Genomic DNA, 19,719 nt, shown 5'->3' with positions numbered 1-19,719 from the left:
CAGTCTCGATGCATTCCTCCTACCCTGATAACTTGGCTTTTACTAGGAAAGTCTCTTTGTAAGAGTCCTGGAGAGCCAGTAGATACCAAACCCAAGTTTCTGATTACAGGATGGACCAGGAGGAAGCAATTAACGTGTTGCTATTCCCAGAGCCAGCTATAGCCCCTCAAAGGTAGCTCTGCTTTCATTTGGATGCCTGTTAATTTGTTCTTCACAAGGACTACTAATTCTGTTCTTAGCTTTCTCCATTTCTTCTGTAGTTTGTTGGAAAGGAACACATTATTAAAGAAATTACAGGAAGAGTTTAGATGAGAAATAAGCAAACTAATGAAAAAGCAATTAAAATTCTTTTGTTGGGAGCTTTTAAACATTTTCTTCTTAAGTATTTAGTGAAGAATGGAACTAAAATATTCAAATGTCTTCATGATTAATTTACATACTTCACCTCATTCTGATTTTATTTTTTAATCCTAACATAACTATAACATTCCTTGTTTTTCCAAATATGGAGTATCTTAAGTAAATATGTCTTAAGTGAATATGAGGGAATCCACAGCCGAGCATCTCTCCTCTCACATTGATCATCATATAATCTAGATTCACAATAACAAGATCTAATTCTTTTTTTTTTTTTACTTTTGAAAGGTCATCTAGGATCAAGATAAACTGATCAGAGTCTTGATGTCATGGTTTCTGAACTCCTCTTGAGTAATCTCACCAAGAGCAGAGAGCCACATCTGTACAAAGCAGCGTGCTCAGTGCACCAGAAAGGGCTGCACAGGATGTACTGCTTTGAGCTGGTATACGGAAGTCAGTGTTTTGATGGTGCATTTGTATGACTAATCTACCCACAAGGGAACAGTGATTCTTCCTTTTTGGTTAAGCAATTTTTCAATGTTAGTATGCTGCCTGATTCACTGCTCAAGGGTAACGGTTTGTTGGCAGAGTCATCAAATATTAGATATACTCAGTGCTTTTTATATAACTGCTTCTCCCTTCCCCTCCCTATTGTGCCTCCTACTAGTTCCCTGTGTGCATCCAACTTTCTTTTCATTTCAAGAAGCTTTTAAGAATGTCCTGCTCCATAGAGATGCATACAACTACTCAGGTTACAACGAGGAAGCAGGGATGTAAAAGTAGGACCAAGTAAGCAAAACAAGTTCTTTCATTATCGGTTGTCACTTGGGGTCCTCAGCCCATGAAGACCCCATTTCCCACTGGCAGGCACCCCAATGCACGTCCATCAGGTCCGTTTTGTGCCCTGGCACCAGGTGCGGGAGGCCTGGCGTTAGGGCCCTGCTTCCCAGGCTAAGCGGGTGGATGCAGGAGTCCTTCAAGGCTACACCAGCCTCTACTTTTGATCTCTTTTTCAGAGTTGTCGGTTCCTATAGCAACTGATCCCTCTCTTTGGTTCCTATTATTCATTTCACAGTGGGAAGCAAAGCTTTTTTCTCTTTTGTACAAAGAACTCTAGTGTCCTGCATCTTTGGCTCTCCTGGGTAAGCCTGAAGCAGATAGAAATGCAGGGAGGAGAGGGGATAAGTACCTTTGCCTTGCAAATTTATTCAACCCATGGCAGAAGGAGGTAAATAGGGACATGTTTAACTTCCTGCATCTGAGTACAATTGAAATATCTCGATACATTCCTCTTGCTTTATGTGTTGCCTTCACTGCAACTGTTTTTAAAATGAACAATTTCCAGAATCTTTCTTCTTTTCAATTTGTTTAAATCCATACAATTTGTTTTTGAACTTGGGTTTATCGCTCCAATTAAATGGGGAAGTAATCATACCTTTTTTTGTTTCACAAATCCAATTAAGTAAATGTTCACAGCGCAAGTCATTCCAGCGCATTTGAGGTGATCTATTAAACATAACACAATGTTCAAGTTCTTCATGGTTGTTGGGTTCATCTTCATCCCAGTTCTCATAAATTACCTGTGTTGGAAATACATCTGTATTACTATGTGATTCGAGCTGAGTGGAAGTAATCGAGATAGATTGCCATTGTAACACAATTTCAGGATCTCATCATCTCAAGTGTCTTGTTTATGGGATCAATAGGGGTTCAGATAGGTCTGAGAGGGCTGTGAAAGTCATGCTGATCAGCTCACTTTCCCCATCACTCCCTGAAGAAGGTGTAAAGATTACACAGTATAGAAAAGCATGTGTCTGATGGAGAAAAAAATGATGGGCGGAGGGAGTTGTGTTTATCTCCCTTTGTGAAAGATGGCAGACTGACTTCTTTGTACTGACATACAGCAGTGCCTGGTCTGGGATGCTGTGAAGGTCTAAAAGCACGGACTGTGGAAGATGGGATATAACATGGTACCAGGGATGAAACAGGCAATTTTGTACTTCCATTACTGTGTTAAGACAGTGCCATCTCTGAGCACTGCAGCCGTTCAGCTGATGGATTAAGGGCTGCCATACACCTGCTGAAGGGTTAAAGAGATTGGAAAAAAGGCATAAAAAGATGAAAATCTATATATTCTAAAGGACAGAAAGTCAATTAATATCCAGCAAATAAGTACTCACAGGGGAACCATCAATCCAGGCAAATCCTTCATCAGGATTTAAGAGAAACAAACCTATCCAGAAAGCCTGAGTGTGCACTCCTTTATCCCTAAAATAAATCACATAATATAGATACATGAGTGTAGAAAAAGGGGCCATGATATAAATGCTGGAAAGCACAGAAACATGCTGCTTTCTGTCACATCTGAATTGGGAGCTGCTCCTTCACTGTTGGCCCATAGCCAGGCTCACCGCCTGCACTCTGTCAAGGGGTTTGATAATGCTCGGTGTTGGGACAAGACTTGCTATATCTGAATGTAAGTTAAAGGACAGTGATGTGGCACAGAGCTAGCTCAGGCTCCCATCCTTGTGGCTGCAGCACAACTCTTGCCGGTAGCAGGAGTTCACGGACAGAGGCTTTAGCAAAAGTAAAACATCAATAGATAGCTATAATACAATTTAACTAATGAAAAATAGTGAATTTTTTTTTCAACTGCTTTGATTTACATCTTGGTACTTCCTATGTAGTTTATTTAATGGTTCACACTATTTGTTTTGTCGTACCTATGGACCAGATAAAATAGAGTCCTATTTCATTCACTACATAACATGAAGATATCCCTCCACAAAGATTTCATAGTCTAAAGCAAAGAGACTTAACAGACAAGTAAAAACATGTTCAGCTTCTCACAATACTGAAAAATAATACGATGAAGAAGGGCGAGATCACGAACACATTTCTATATGACAGTTTTAAATCTATTTGAGGAATTAAACCCAGATTCACCACTATGTGAAGCAGTTTTGGTTAAATAGCTATATATTATGTGCTGTTGAGATTTCTTGACATTACGGAATACAACCAGAATGTAGTGGTCTAATTTTTGGGGAAAATAAGTGGCATAATTTCTACATTGTGGGCAGGACATGGTATCTACAGTGCTAGCAAAAAATTAATTAAAATGAATTCCTGTTTGACTTCAGGAGTCTTCAGTTTATAGTCAGAAAATTTCCATATTAAGTCCTTGCATTTTGGTTTACTCAAGGGTGTTTTTGAATGCGTTGATTAAAATATGAATTGCAGCCAGTTAAAAAAAGGCACAGTTAGAGCTGAACATTTTATTGTCTCCCTTTTGGGAGAGGGACTAACATGTACAAAGTTGATCAGATCTGGAGAACAGCCTTGATAAAAACCTGTGATGAAAATTTCAAAAATATCAAAGCCTCTTTGAAATATTCAAGATTTTTTTTTAAAGCAATGTTTCAGGATGATATTTCCAGATGAAAATTTTCCATTTTAATTTAAAATTTCATTGTGTTTATTCACTCACTTGCCTAGCTCCAATGAAAAAGAGTTGTTGTGCAAGTACTCACGACGCTAACTGCCATAATAAAATTTGATCTTCTCTTGTATTGATTGTGACCAGATTTCCTCCTATTTCTCTACAGAATTCTTCAGCCTCAAACCAAGACTTCTTTTGGTGTCCCTCTCTCACAAAAAACTATTGAGAAAAAAAAAAGTAAAAATAAATTACTAAATGTGCAAAATTTGGCATATAAAAATATATAATTGCCTGTGTAATTAAAATCAGTATCACTTTATTCTTGAATGAGACAACATAACGTCTGTCAAGACCAGTAATATTAAATATTAGTAATGTAAAGTGTAAGTATTTTTTTCTTAGCGTCCTCTATTTTAAAATAAGGCAAGAGTAGCATAGGCGTCTGAGGAGAACAAAAGGCATCACAATGTACAGAGAAGAAAAAAAATATGTATAACTTAACTGGAACTTTGACCACTGAAAGGCTCAAAGAAAGATGGAATAGCCCAGTTGTGGTATTTCACAGTAGAAAGCAGGAGTTTTTTGAGAAATGGAAGGTGGAGGGAAAATCAATAGGTTGGAACAGAAAGGATAGTATGGACGGGGAAAGCCGTTTGGCAAGGTGCTGACCCTGGCCGGGGAAGAGATTTTTGTATGGTGGTGCAAGCATACAAATAGCTCCACTTTCTACTATGGAGTATGTACATTCTTGAAGTAAGGAAGTGGATGCTTGACATTTGGGGGAAAGGATAATCAACAATTTGGTAATTGGCAGAACCAATAATGTTAGTAACAATAATTAAGTGTGACATAGAAGTTGAGACCCTTATAAATACAGGGCTACAATCATGTCTGGCCTCCCAACAGGCAGAGAGTCTCAGGAAAGAAAGTGAGAGGATACTTATGTAAAGACTTGGAGAGCAATGTTGCATATTTACTTTTACTTGATCTATTTTGCCTTCGACTTTTTAAGGCATTTTTAGCTAAATCAAGAGAATGCCCAAAACCTTTACTTGCTGAAAAGTCACCAATGTCAAACTAAACCTGGATCTAAAAATATCACTAAAAGTATCACATGCTGTGTGAGAAAAGGTTGGCAGAGGGCCAGGTTTCCATAAGTTTTCTCTTAGAAACATTGTCTTATGCAAGTGACACTGCCAGCTCTTGAGATGCAATACTATGTTTTTCTGAAGTCCCAAACTCCTGGAAGCAAATAAATTAGGTGAGGTTCTCACCTGGCATTTAAATAAAAGAAAGCATATTTCTAGCACTTTTGTTTTCATTGTTTCAGGTTTTCCATTGTTGACTTTCATTATATTCGATGGATTTTCTCATGGTTTTTTGCCCTTGAATACCATGGACATCGTTGCCAAAAAATGACCCAACACCTGGGTCCCTGAGTACCACGGTGACCAGGGCACAGACCCCTGGGCTGCCCCACGCTCAAGCTCGCAGTGAAGGTAGACACACACTTACTCTGAAGCACGAGTCTGCCTGGGAGGCGCCGTCCCAGCCTTCAGCACAGGCGGCCGCAGGGACCCGTACCGGATGAGCAGGAGGCGGCACTCCCACTGCCCGCTGTTTGCAAAGATAATTTGCTGTCTTCTCACAGCTAACAACATCCCATAATCCAGCTGCAATTCCAGTTCCCATGGCAACACAGCCTTGCTCCTTTCCTTTGTGATATGGAAAAGAAATGAGTAAAACCAAAGTCTTAATTGCTCTCTAAGAAATGAGACATTTGCTTTTATTCATAGAAAATTATGAAAAGGAAGATGCAGATTATACAGATTAAAAACCATCCTGGATATAAAATTATTTTTAATACCTCCTGCCAGAGGCCAGATATGGGCCAACGAGTCTCACAAACACACCTTTGCCAAAACTGGAGATTTGCAGGTTTAGAATACAAATCTTCCTTACCTTGCCACCCCAGGGAAATCACAGGGCAAATGGCACTTGATTTTATTTACATATGTAGCAGGTGGCCTGACAACTACTTTGGGGTTCTCAGTATCCAGGTAATTCAATTTCAAGAAAGCTGATATCAAGTACAACAAGTTTGTTTTAAGGCTTAACTAGCTAGCGTGAAGGCAAGAGTTCCCACATAGATGTTAATCTGTTTTGCTGAAATGCAAAACAGCTGGACATTCGCTGCTCATTTCTCACATATGCACCTTGTGGGTCAAAAAACTGCCCGTAATAATTTTTCTCAATCTGATGACTTGTTGTTAACTGGTTGTAAAAAGTTGAAAAAAATGAGACCATGGACCTTGTTAACTCCTGCATAGTATTGCCTTCAGTCTAACCCATTAAAAATCTGTTTCTGTACAACTTCGCGGATTGACTTACACAACACCTGACTCTCGGATGTGATGGTGGTTGTGGCACTGGCGTCAAACACAAGGTCTGATGGTGTTGGCCACCTACAGCTACAAGCACAAAAGAAAGTGCCTACTCTAATTTCTAACACCAGGGGATGGAAAGCAGAAACCCGCATGAATTGCGGCTGCACTCCTATCACAAGGGTTGAGCCTGTGCAGAGCTTACCTGGCATTGCTGTGTTCCAGTGTGTGAAGAGAGGAATTTCACCACTGGTCGACCTGAAACTCCCTCGTTCTTCTCTGTCGGAGAGACCAATCCAGAAATATTTTTCAGACCTCAGCCCCGTCAGACTAATCAGAAAGGCTTGCTCATTTCTGAAGTGGAAAACAGTGTTCATTCGCAACCTATTACCTTGCAATATTAATCTAAGTGGTACAAATTGAGGTATCACTATCAGGCTAGCATGACCCCAAGGCAACAGCTCCTCAGTGAATTTCAGGCAAAACCTCAGCAGACTTTTAAGTGTGGTCAAAAGAATTTGGTGAGTGACAACTTTCTCCTTTCAGCAGAAGGCATCTTCTCTCCTTTCCATCCAGTTCTGTGAAATGTCACAAATCACCGCTCACATGGGCTTCTAGTTGTATTCTACTATTTTCATTGTCTTTCCAAATCTTTGAGGTGCCTCAAACAGACCACCAAGTCAGGACCAAACTGTCAGCTTTGCTAGCCATCACCTCTGAGGGCAGTCATATTCCTCAGAGGCCATGAAGCCTGCAAAGCCTGACTGAGATATGGGTAGATTGGATGATACATTCTGGCTGTGGTGGGACAGGTCTTGGGGAAGATTTCCTACAGTTGTTCAGAATTTGGTTTAGAAGGTAGTTTAGGAAAATATTTTTGTTAAAGCTTTCCTATCATAATGAGATAACATCCATCAGTAAATAGATGAAAAATTGTAGTAACTACTTTCCAACAGAAAAAAAAACCAACCCAAACCATAGAAGTTGCTTTAATTAGGAATTGAAAGATAAGATAAAACTGCTTAACTCAAGAACTCCCAAAATTTGAAAACTGTTATAATAGATTAAGTAGAAAGCCCTAGAACATTGAGTCTTTTTTTTTTCCGGCATGGATAATTTTATTTGGCTTACTACTACAAAATTTTTGAAAAGCGCTGATAAAACACTTTGAAGAGTTCTACAGATGGACAAGTTTTGCAAGTTCCTCCATCAGAAGTACTGATTTTGAAGTATAAAAAAAGATATTTTCCTACCTGCTTTCCACCGTAGCTAGATAAGCTTTTCTCTGTTCACATGTCTTATTTGCTTCTGAGAACGTCAAAAGTGCAGAGCCCACCAAGTAACAGTGAAAACCATATCTTTTCCAATCCTGTGACAAACATAAGGTTCTTAATGTGAAGTTGAAAGAGACTTCAATATAGAAATTAGCTCCGGTTTTTTGTGTATAAATATTTGATGTTAAATTTGTTGCAGCTAAGCTTAAAAACAAGATGAGACTGGGCCAATCTGTTAATAAACAAAAGCTGGTTTTTTGTTGCTGTTTGCTCCTACAGAAGGCCTTTTTGTTTAAAGGATGACATTAAGACCTTAGTTTTCGTCTCTTTTATGTGTGTGTGACTTTTCAAAGAAAATTGTGACTGTGCTATTTGCTATTGGTTTCTAGTGCTCTTTAAGGCTGGGATTATGCAAACTGCACCATAAGGAGCCTGTGATTCATTCAGGGGGGACCTGCAGCTCCAGCCTTCCATAGCTGTGGGATCTGACATAATGAAATACAAAAATATTGCAATATGGAAATGAATTCACATACAAGCACAGCTCCCCAAAGCTGCCCCTGCCATCCCTAAGTACAATGGGTGAGGAGACTTTCTGAGCCAAGAGGATTCCAGTCAGTGCTTGTTTGTGGGGAGGGTAGAAAGGAGGAATATCAGTAAAACACCCCTGTTTCTTCCTGCTCTTAGAGAGATCTATGCTGACCAATACAGATATAATGATTTTCTGAAAAGGTCAATTCTGGAAAAATTACTTGTTTGGAAAAAAATAACATGCTGGTATCACTCAAAGGCCAACTAAGTAGTCCATCGGTAGGAGCATAAACAAAGAGAATAGTGGTGAAATTATGATTTAGAAGATATATGTAATTTTGTCACAGAGTGCCTCATCTGGGAATGGAGGGAAAGGCAGTATTCATGTACATGTAAATGAATCTTGACTTTCTTGAGCATTTTCAGAGCAAAAATGAAAAATGCACATATATTAGTAAATTGCTAGTAGGAAAAGACTAGGTTTCCTCAAGAGTAGATTTTCTGGAAGATACAAACACAGACTAAAAGAAGCAAGAACCATTAAATTAATTCCTGTTCATTTTTCCCAACATAATTTATTTATGAGAGAGCATTTACTTTCTGGCAGCCTGGGTCCTCGATTATCTCTTTCTCAGAGGATTGTGATGAAGGCTTCTTTTTACAGATGTAACCAAGTTGCTTATCACAGACATCAGTTGCCCAGTATCCATCCTAGAATAGCAGGGAGAAAAAACGAATGTAAAAAAGGGGCATGCATAAACATAAGAAAACTAGTGTTTTCCTCATTCTTCACTACAAGGCCCACTGAAATATATTACCTACGAAGGCTATAGGATCATTACTGTAGATTTATTTAAAAAAAACAGACACATCTGTCAGGATTAGTTTAAGATCCATTTGATGCTGTTTTGAGATGAAAAGAGGAAATAAATAACATCTTGAAGTCTCAGCATTACTTGCTATCATAACTATCTATTTAATGAGAGGGTTTGTAAAGATACATCTCATCTGGGGCTAATGGGTCTGTATTTAGAGCAGGATTATTTCACTACACTTCTGGAAAAAAGATCAATGAAACTGAAATAATGCGCATCTGAGTGTGTTGCAGTAAATCTATGTTATCCATCAAGGAGAAGACTCTGAAAATGGCTGATTTCTTTTAAAAAAGGAATTATGTAAAAAATAAAATTTAAATAGGAGCTTTTTTCCCCCATAAAAATCTGGTTTAGGATCAATTCTATTGATGCCTAATACTGGAAAACATCAATATTATTCTATGATATAACAGTTCTTTCAATAACAGCATTTTCGATTTTTTTCTTCTAAAATTCATGACACTTTGTGTATGTATGTGTGTGCACACACATACACGTAAATGTGTCAAACAACCATGTCTTGCAAGAAAATAAAGTCAGTGAGTCAAGCGGTCAGAAATACTATAGGATTTTAGGTTAGGTGTTTGGCAGGTAGGTGTTAGTGCTCTCTTTATGTCACAGCTGAAGAAACATGCCCTAATGCCAGGTCACCATGCCTCAATGACATGTCTCAGTGAAGTGACACTGAGGGACATAATGGTCTATCGGATTGGAAAATGAGGTATGCAAATAGCATCTATGATAACCACACAATATATTTACTAGTTCATCCCCATTCCTCTCCCAGAGCTATAACTTTTTTCATTGCTGCAGCCAAGAGAATGAATCTAATGTAAAATTTCTGGATCAGACTTTTCACCAGATACGAAATCTCAAAAGGTAGCACTAGAAAAATGCTACCTCTCTATTTCTGATCTCTCCTGTCCTCTGAACTTCTCTCCTGGTTGATGCCAAATTTATGGGGAAAACTGTTTTACACTAAGATATAGAATGACTGCTGAATAAGTATATAAAGGCAAGTGATTTCAGACTGGTGTAGTTATTAGTTTGCATTACTATAAAATGACTGCATGGTTATACCTGCCCCTTCATAACAACACAGTCCTCCAGACCATTTGTATAGGTGGGATGCCTGCGCTGCCATTTGGTGAGCGTCACAGGAGTCCCGTCACTCCACTCGAAATAGAAGTGAGCCTTCAGGTCATTCAGACCCAGCCATAGCTCTTCTGTTGGCTCTGAAGCATGAAAAGAAATAGGTTTGCTTATGGCGTGCTATGCAATACAGTGAACAAACGGGGACCAATAAATTTGGGATGTGGTACATGAGAGGTGGTCTTCATGCTTTAACAAAAATGCTGGTTTCCTCTCAGATCTGCAGCAAGAGATGTCTTGGTCTGTAGTGAAAAGGTCTCACATTCTGTAGAGAAATCCTGAGTTTAATAAACACGGGGCTCTTTATGGCTGGCATAAGATTTTTGCAAACTTTCTGAGTATCTGTGACTTAGAACAACAAAATGGCCCCTAGCACGGAGGGTAGGACAGTGAGTGGCTGTGAGTGTGCCACCTGCCAGGAGATCGTACTGAGCCCAAGCCGTGAAGACATCTGCCAATACATCTCCTTAATGGGGAAGCATTAGAGGGCTTGTAATGGCCTGTCAGGGGTGTCCACCAAGTCCAGCTTGTGCAGCAAGTGTCAGGACTGGTTGCTACAGATCCAAGGAAAAGCAGAAGTCAAAAGATATTATTTTCTTAGAAGGAGATATAACAAGATGTTAACCTCAGCAAGAGGTTTTAACCTCAGCAAGAAGTTAAATTTCTTCTAGGTTTGGAGCTCAGTTCTGAAGATATTGAACATAGAATAAAGATGCCAAAAGTGCAATTTTTTAGAGATCTTTATGTGTCTCTGTTAGGAATAGCATTTTTTTTCTTTTCCCGCTTTATAATGTTTTACAATGTAGATTATTTCTTGATAAATATAAATATACTTCTATGTTTATGCAACAGCAACAACATAAATGAGCACCATAAGTTAGATTCAGCCTTCCACTTGTGACATTTCAGAGAAAGCATTAATATTTAATATGAAGCTCAGCTTTTACATTACAGATGGGGCAAACACAATACAGGCCTACATATATACTCACTGTAACCAAGCTGCGACACTAGAAAGCTGTATTCAGCAATGTTGTGGACACTTGCCAAATCTCCATCTTGCCTCTTACATGAAGTCAGAGCATCTTTCCATATTTTGGGTTCCCGTTGAATGCTGTAGCAGTGGCCTGCATATGGCCACCAGCCATCTGGGCACTTAATATTTCTCAGCTCCTCTAAAATCAAAGCACAATTTTTCAGAGCAATTTTGTAAGAGGAAAATAAAGGACACTAGAATGAGGTCTCTCAAGCACTCTTTACAAAAGTGGGACTATATGAATAAACATAAAGCTGTAGTTAGAAATACAAATACATTCAAATGAAAAACAAATATCATTAAGGCACAGTATGCTAAATATGTCAAGAGAATGATGTCTCCTTAAGCAGAGAATCATTGAAAAATGCCCACATTGTGTCAGAAATGCAATTTGAAATAATGCTCTGGGAGGAAGAGAGACCAAAGCAGATGCCAGCCCCTCCCCTCTTTGCCCCCCAGAGCAGTTCGGACAGCGTGTCACGGTCTCCCGTGCTGCATGCAGTGGCTGACATTAGGCTCTGCCTCCTGTTCAATGTCTTCTTGCAAACACACATAATTTTCAGATATGGAAAAGCATGAAGTAATTCTTTGGTAACCGCAGGTCAGTAAACAGTGCAAATTAGTGCTGAGTTGGTAGTTTTCTCGTCATATTAATTCAGTGGCTTTTTTATTACTTAGATTCCTAAACATCTTTAAAAGCTTACCTTAAGGTCGCTTTAAAAATAGTCTTGCATTTCTTTTTGAGGTTAATAGGGGAATAAAGATTGTCTGAAGTTATTTCTCTACTTTCTTTAATATAACTACTTCTTTAAAAGTAGCTTTTATAACATTCCCAGATGACAGCCTCCAGCAGATCCCTCCTGCGTGTGGCATGTTCATAGCCACGTTGTGTCATTGAAGCCTCAGGTCAGGGTGGTCCATGGATGAAATGTAGCCTGTGTGAATACTGCTGCTTCTCCTGCTCTGCCCATGTGAACCCAGCACATTGCATACTGTTGTAATCAGAGGAGGATTTTTTGCATTAATATTAGAGTAACTGCAATTGCTCATTTGGAGAAAATGAGAGGATAATGAGAAGCATTAAATTTCTACTGTATTTATGCAAATTTGAATGTTGGCACTGGTTACCATGACAGAGCAGCTTTTATCTGTCTTGCAAGAATGAATGATAAAGTGATGGAACAAAATAATAATACTCTCCTATGAATGGTTAATACACAATGGGAGGACAAAAGCGATATCTAAAAGTCTGTGTGTGCAGGTATAGCTGTGTTTTTCAAAGGTTTCTAACATCTTGGTTGAAAAATAATGTTGCATACCTTTTATCATTTGCAGATTTTTACAGATTGCACTTTCTAGAAGTCAAAGAAAAATCTTTCTTTTTATTTGACTAACCTACCTTTGGGTATAATGTCAGACTTTGAACTGAAGTTTCTCTTTTTACAAATGTAGCCGAGTCTCTGGTTACATGCTTGGTTTTCCCATTTAGCATTCTTTCTGGGATTCATCACTCCACAGATTTTCCCAGGGAGCAGGAAAGGACTTCCTTTGAGTAAGAGAGAAAATAGAATCTCACAGCAAAAATAAAAAAAAGATTAACAAAACCATCATATTATCAGTAGAAAAGTCAACTTATTCTGATTTCTTCAATGCTTAATATGAAGAAGCCCTCTCCCATAGGATAACTGGTGGTGTAGTTTATAGGATGCTGCGTTTAGTCTATGCTTTGAGAGTGAAGCAATGACCCTCCATTGACTTTGTGTCAAGATAGTACTGGGAAATTTCTGGTTCTTTTCCTGATATCCTGGTGCTCACAGACAGAACAGCTGAAGCTAGACCATTATGCTGTATCAAAAACTTCCAAACTTTAAAAATACACAGCTTTAAATTATACCATCCCTCCAGTATATCTCAAGAATTTTACAATTCTACTTTCCTATAAAATAGCTTTTCTCTTTTTTGTTGCAGTGTGTAAAAACCTCTGTAAGCAACAAAAGAAATTGCCTGATACAGAATTTTTGAAAACTTAGAGGAGAGTTTAATTATTCCTTTACTACTTTGTAACTTTTCCAAAACAGGAGACAGCTTGAAATACTCGTGGCATAAAGAAAACATGGGACCAAAAAACCAACAAGCAAACAGAAGAACTCCCCGTGTGTGAGGAGCACCAGAAACCCACCCCTGTCTCCCTTCCTTGAGGTGGCCCAGTGCAATTTTGCATAAACTGCTGAGGAATTATGAGCTGGCTCTGTAAGCCTCTCAATAATATTTAGAATTTCTCCAGACAACATAGTGCCATTATTTTCTAAATATTTTGCTACTTCTGGAAGATTTGATTTATATTTATACTCTTGGGCAACATGTTATGGAAAAATTTTGATCTCTGGACTGTAGGGTTATGTATCACTCCAAATGATACGCTGCTTTCATAAATAAGTTCTTTGCTTATATAAGAAAATAAAAGAACTGTCTATAGCTGATATCCACAGTGAACTTTGTAATTTGGTAGTGTACTACTTAAAATAAAGATCTAGATCTTCAGCTATTGTAAATCAGAATGGGCTTTCCTGAAATAAAAGTAGCTAAGGCAGTTTTTATTAGTTGATGTCTTATCAGAATCCATTCAAAGATTACAAAATAGATACAGTTCTTACCTGGAGCCCAGTTTAAATATCTGAAGGGGCTGCCCCCAGCCCATTGCCATCCACTGTTGAAATTCAAAGTGTTCAATCCAATCCAGAATGCAAAACTGAATTTTTTAGTTAGCTCTAAATTAGAAAAAAAAGTCAGTTGTATCTCCCTATTCTCATTCTTAACAAGTTCATCTAAAAGAAATAAAGTCAAAAGTAAGAAGTTTCTATTTCTTAGTTTAAACCAGCCCAAACCCAGTACTTTCTGCATTACTGAGGTGCACAGATTAAAAAAGTAAAATATGTAAATCAATAAATGTTGATTTAGCAGAGATCTCAGCAGCTAAAAGGGCAAATGAACATCTTATTTCACTACTTAAATAAGAGTTTACTTCTCTCACTTTGTTTCATTACGACATAAGAGATGTAAAAAATACCTTATTTTTATTAGGGAATTGTGCTAAAATGTTTCTGTAATAGATTTCATGGAGTAAACACATCAAAAAGAAAAAGACAGTGTGCCAATCAGTTGCTTCCAAATTTTTTTTCTATGTGAGTGGTTTCAAAGCCTCCTTCTCAACCATTTATAACCAACCATATACCATGATACTTGTATCTGAAATCCACTGGAGTTATTTGGAGTTTATGTATGCAAATGTACCCATATCAGGACCAATCTAGCCATCATCGTATGTTCTTCTAGAAAGATTAATAATCCTTGAAACACAGAGGAAAAAGGTAAATTTGAGGACCAGACCATAGCCCTGCTCAGGAATGAGTGCACCGGCAACAAGGGCAAACGGAGAAAACCCTCCCCGTGGGACAAGCTGCAGAAGATGCGGTAGCTCACACCTGGTGCACAAAGGTGGGATGGGGCCATTTCCCCCCACCTTGTAGAGGTTTGAGACCAACCTTTCATAAAAAAACACCAGCTAGTGGAAGGGCAGTTCAGATCATCTCCTTTTTGGCGGCTGCTGAACCACCCCTGACACCCTGTCTTCTTCACTGAGACAGAAGACAAGGCAGCCAACTTCATCGGCTAAAGCTCTGGGGCAGCATATTTTAAGGTCTTGTTCTCTATCATTTTACCTCCTATATATGCTTGCTCATGAATCTCAGTGATGCTTAATAGGTCTGCATTTTGCTGCTGACAGCTTTTCCTTGCTTGGTGCCATGTTAGAGCTGAGTCTGAGTTTATCTGATAGTGAATGCCAGTTGAAACATCTTCTGTCCAAAATCTTTCTGTGTCATCTGGAAGAAGAAGTGACATAGCACTGCTGTTAGAGGATTGACATTGCACCAACTAAAAGCAAATAAAGTATGTAACGATGCAAAATCTCTAAAAATGCACAGTATTAACTGTATGCTATCATCAATTTTAAAGCACCAGAAAAATTGAAATCAGATTAGGCATCAATTAAAAAAAAAAAAGCTTTTAAATTTTCTTTTACACAAAATGCAGTACTAGGTAAACCAGACATATCTGTTGATTGAAAAAAGAGATTCCAGAGTGAAGTCGGAAGAAGAAAGTAAGCATGTAGGTGAACTATGACCCTGTAGGCTCTTCATCCCTGCAGGGCAGGAACTCCCTCTTAGCTCATCATCAAGAGAAGCAGCTTTTTCAAAAATGGCAGAACCTGGCCCTTGACAGCCCGAGGAGCTATAAAAACAGTCTGTGTAGCACCAATGTGCAGATCAGCTGCAGTCTTTGTTTGCAGAACAACTCACAAAGCCTTGTGAAACTGTTGTGTTATTGGGAAAGTAGTTGGTGAGAAAAGTGAAACAGTTTGTGTCCTGAGGTGGAGGGATCCAAGCATAAATTCGGTGCAGAAGCTAGTACAAAAATAGGAGAGGAGGATAATTTTAGCAGCAGCATTTTTGTGTAGGCTAGCAATAGGAGACAAGAACAAGATAGGAAATGAATGTTAAGGGGAAAAAACAGTATATAGCAGTTTAAGTGAGAATTGACCTACAGGGCATGCCTGAGGAATAAAGAGCAATGGGAAGTTTTTGAAAGGAAAATATCGGTCTAAATTCATGCTGGTCATGCCATGCACTTAAGTCACACCAAATGAGATATCAAAGAGCCTCCTCACCTCTCTGGTCCACAAAGAGAAACAGCCATCTCCAGCAGGTGAGTCAGAACCTGGCTGGGCTGAACCACCCTCTGAAGGCACCTCTTCCTCTCCACTCGCTATAGAGGAAGCACTTGCCTACTGGGGCTAATGTTCAATCAGGTGATTTTCATTTGGGCTACTCTGACAAGGTTTGTCATGAGGGTGTGCAGCTGGTAGCTGATAAAGAACCTGGTAGCTCAATAGATGTTTTTCTCAACAATGTTTCATGACAAGTTAATAAATAAAATGCAGGACTTACTTATTGGTGGGCAAAATCCATACAGCTTATCAGCATCAAAGTCTGCAGTTGTCGCACACCAGAGCCAGCCATCTGACCTACCAGCATCTGTGCACTCATTGTACTGCTCGCCTTCATATTTGAAAGGGAATACACATGGCTGTCCATTGGCGTTTCCTTGTAATGTAAAGGTATCTAGGGGGAAGAAAGGGTTAAAAGGACATATGAAAATAATCATAAATCATAAATCTGACTTCCTAGTAATGGATCTATCTATCAGTATATCTATCTAAATTGAGAGGTCACACCATCTTTTTTTAATTAATTTTTATCATTTTTCCCCCTTGTGTAGCTAGAGAATTTAAATAAAATGTTGTTTTAGTACAATTTGGGTTTAAAATACTGTGTTTAGAGTTTGATATATATATACCTTGTAGAAAAGTCAAATTCTGTGATGATAAGTTGCTGATAAGTTGTGGTTCCTGAAGACAGAAAAACCACAAGTAGATCTCAGACCACAATGAGATCCCTGCATTGTTGTATTCTGTACGGCTCAATAGGTTTGCTTTATCACTCCATCTTTTTATTAATTGTTTAAAGAAAAAGGATAGCTGACCAGAGAGAATACAGATCAGGTTGTCATGAGCATATTTACACAGTAAAAATTTTATGTTTCAATTGTACATTTCTGCACTTGGAGAGGTCTTGCAGATTCACCCTCAATTCAGATTCTTTAAGGTTAACAATTCTTCATCTTTTTAAACTATCACAGTATTACAGGAGTGTTCTTTTATCCTGAAATTTCTGATATACGCTCTCAACCTCACATTCATGCAAACACATTCATCTGCTCAGTTCTACATACATTACTGCTTTACCGTTTCCATAGCTATACCCAATGAGTGATATACATCTTCAGACCAGAACTATTCTTCTAATTTGGTCAGACTGCGGGGGAGGAGCCAGTTCTTCCTTCTCATACCTCATGGCTTGGAGCAGAAAGTGAAACTTGTACACCTATCATGAAAACATGGCTCTAAAACTCTTTGACTAATCACTGCAGCGTGGGTATGATGGGGAGGGTAAATAGAAAGAGCTCCATGCTTCCTCATCTCTCATTGCCCTCCCATACAATGCCATCTGATTTAGTATTTCCACAGAAAGACAAGATCCTGCTCTTATTACCTCCATTTCCCCCAACATCCCTACATTTCCCCTCTTTTATCCTGTGAATCAAGAACTGCCAGGATAATACCCAACATACTCTTTAGATCATGTATCAAATCTGATAACAAATACAAAATAATCAGTCTATGCATTAAAACTGTAAAGCTGCCCAAGGAAAAGCATTTTCATATCTGGTTTAACACAAAACCAACAGGAAACTTACCCAGTGACTGTAATGAACCATGCACAAGGGAAAGAAAAACTAGGAACTTGGAGAAACTCATTGCAAAGGTAACTTGCTTTTCATTCCTCTAGTAAATGTTGGACTATAAGATTGGCAGTGTATAAAATCCTTCTGAGTGAGGATAGTAACAGGTCCTTCTCTGTGTCAAAGGGCTGATGGATAAAGCTCTGTACTCTAAATAAGGAAATATCCCGTCACATGGTATTTTGAAATAACTACAGTGCACATTGCAAACACAGCTCTCTCTGGAGAGCGAGTCACTTCCAAAACTGATGTCTCCAACCTTGTAACTAGAGGTGGTGACATTTGTCTTTTTCTCAGACTTTGCTAGTATTATATATGGGTCAGTTGTTGGGGTGCTACACAGAACAGACCTCTAAAAAAGCAGCTTGAGAATTGGTGACAAGAAGCCTGCAGTGAAATATCATCGATTAAAAACTCAATTTCTGCTTTAACCCTTACATCTCAGAAACAAAGGGAGACAAAACCCCAGTGGTTCAGTACATCCCTATAATGTCACAGCTCTACATATCTAGAAGAAAGAGAGCAAATTTTACAGGATCTGCAGTATTCAGTGCATTATGAATTATTGCTCACTTTGAGGGCTAAAACTGCTTTTTTTCTACACTGTTACACTGCTTGCTTTGATCACAGTTTGAGGCTGGGCTGTTTATAACTACTTGTCGAAGATCTGAAAGAAGTGATGTTCAATGCTATAGGCTAGCGGTAAGCTTCCCTGTAACAGGAGGGAAAATTTTGCCTGGAATACTTTTGCCAAGCAAAAGGATGTGTTCATCTATCTGAGAAATTCCTAATGAGGGTGTTCCAGGACAAAGCCAAACGTAAGCTAAATTGGAAAAGCTCCTTTTAATCTGTGAGCAGAGTGTTCACCTGAAGACTTATATTGGCATGGCAATTCTTGTACAACTACGCTGCAAAGCTGTGCTGGCAAATATTCACATGCAGACAAGTCCTACTGTTCCTTCTGTTTATTTACATCAGTGCAATTAAAAGAAGTTGTGATAATGAAATTGAAAAAAGTGAGAAGTGAAATAGTCAGTAGTGAGATATATATAGAAGCTGAACAGAAGATGTCGTACGAGGAGCAACTGTCTGCTTTTATTTATAAGGTGGGAAAATTATTGCAAGAACTGGCTAAACTTGTTGACTATTAGAAAGCACTAAGAGAAAAATATTTTCAGAAAAAAATGGCTGGATTTCAGTAAAAGCAGGAATTTAATAAATTGTTTAATAATAACCATTCTATTTGCAGGTGACATTCAGGGCTTAGTGTGAGCAAGGCTTGCAAGAGTAGCCCAAAGTCACAAAGCTGAGTGGTGCTGGAGACAACAATGGGGTGGAAGAGAAATAGAAGCTGAGTTTACTGAGTGAAACCATATTTCAGATACATCTGAAATCACAAAATGAAATGGATCTAACAGAGGGGATCCCAAGGGAAAATACCCGGAGGACACAATTCCTGCCTAGTTCCCTCCTCTGCCTCACGAAGTGCCAGCCGCGCTCTGGTCCAAACTGGGCTTTAGTCCCCCTCTTGTGTAAATGGATGCTTATGAGGATTCAGCTCCCCAGGGCTGCAGAGTGATGGGGGGAGATTAATGCAGGCACCGGGGTAGGCTAAAAGAAAAATTGAGCACTTCAGAGCTGCCCCTTTCACATGACCAACCAGCTTGATGCTGGTTACAAATTTTTGGGGGTCAGTGTCCTGCGTGCTGCATTTGACTTGTGCAATAACCTGTTCTTACCAGTGTGCTAAATTCTTGATTGTATTTACACCAAGAAAACAGGAGTCCAGTGCCTAGAAAAGAAACTTAATTACTTTTTATTATTATTTCTTCTAACTTTCCAGCTTGCTCAGTAGACCCTGTGCAGCCTGGGAAAGGCAGGTTGTTTGCTGGGACTATCTGCTAAGTACTCTTCCCCATAAAGTATTTAGTGTCTAAATTATACTTGCAGCTCACCTAAATGCTATTTTGTACTGCTTTCCACTGTTTTTTTAACATCTTAAACTTAGTCTTTTTGCAGATTCCTAGTACAGTATCATCTGCTACATTCCTTAGTATCCAATTCCTTTTTCTCACATTTAAAAATGGCAAGTTGGTGCTTATTCAAGCTGAATTCAAAGTGACGGGGAGAGAAGCCCTCCTTGTTATTGACAAAAGAGTTATTGTGCAGACAGGAGCACCTCCCTTCCCCTTTCCTCTCACTTGATTCGCAGGGAAGTCTGAAGCTGAAAATTATACTAATAAAAACT

General features: G+C 38.8%; 1 protein-coding gene across 1 annotated transcript in view; it reads right to left on the bottom strand.

Annotated features, from left to right (window-relative positions):
* LOC143157118 (macrophage mannose receptor 1-like) overlaps positions 1-17,487 on the bottom strand; it is a 34,812-nt gene extending 17,325 nt beyond the window's left edge. The window contains exons 1-14 of the mRNA XM_076331646.1: positions 17,427-17,487; positions 16,058-16,231; positions 14,771-14,932; positions 13,706-13,819; positions 12,451-12,597; positions 11,008-11,190; positions 9,944-10,098; positions 8,586-8,699; positions 7,437-7,552; positions 6,389-6,537; positions 5,315-5,514; positions 3,891-4,018; positions 2,538-2,625; positions 1,793-1,937 (exon numbers count right to left, since the gene is read on the bottom strand). Coding sequence (XP_076187761.1) covers positions 1,793-1,937; positions 2,538-2,625; positions 3,891-4,018; positions 5,315-5,514; positions 6,389-6,537; positions 7,437-7,552; positions 8,586-8,699; positions 9,944-10,098; positions 11,008-11,190; positions 12,451-12,597; positions 13,706-13,819; positions 14,771-14,932; positions 16,058-16,231; positions 17,427-17,487 — 1,936 coding nt within the window. The remainder of the gene's footprint in view (positions 1-1,792; positions 1,938-2,537; positions 2,626-3,890; positions 4,019-5,314; positions 5,515-6,388; positions 6,538-7,436; positions 7,553-8,585; positions 8,700-9,943; positions 10,099-11,007; positions 11,191-12,450; positions 12,598-13,705; positions 13,820-14,770; positions 14,933-16,057; positions 16,232-17,426) is intronic.
* Positions 17,488-19,719: the final 2,232 nt, after the last annotated feature.

This window comes from Aptenodytes patagonicus, chromosome 2 (genome assembly GCF_965638725.1).
Source record: "Aptenodytes patagonicus chromosome 2, bAptPat1.pri.cur, whole genome shotgun sequence".
NCBI lineage: Eukaryota > Metazoa > Chordata > Aves > Sphenisciformes > Spheniscidae > Aptenodytes > Aptenodytes patagonicus.
Note: the sequence above shows the minus strand (reverse complement) of the source record. Positions and strands in the feature narration are given on the sequence as shown.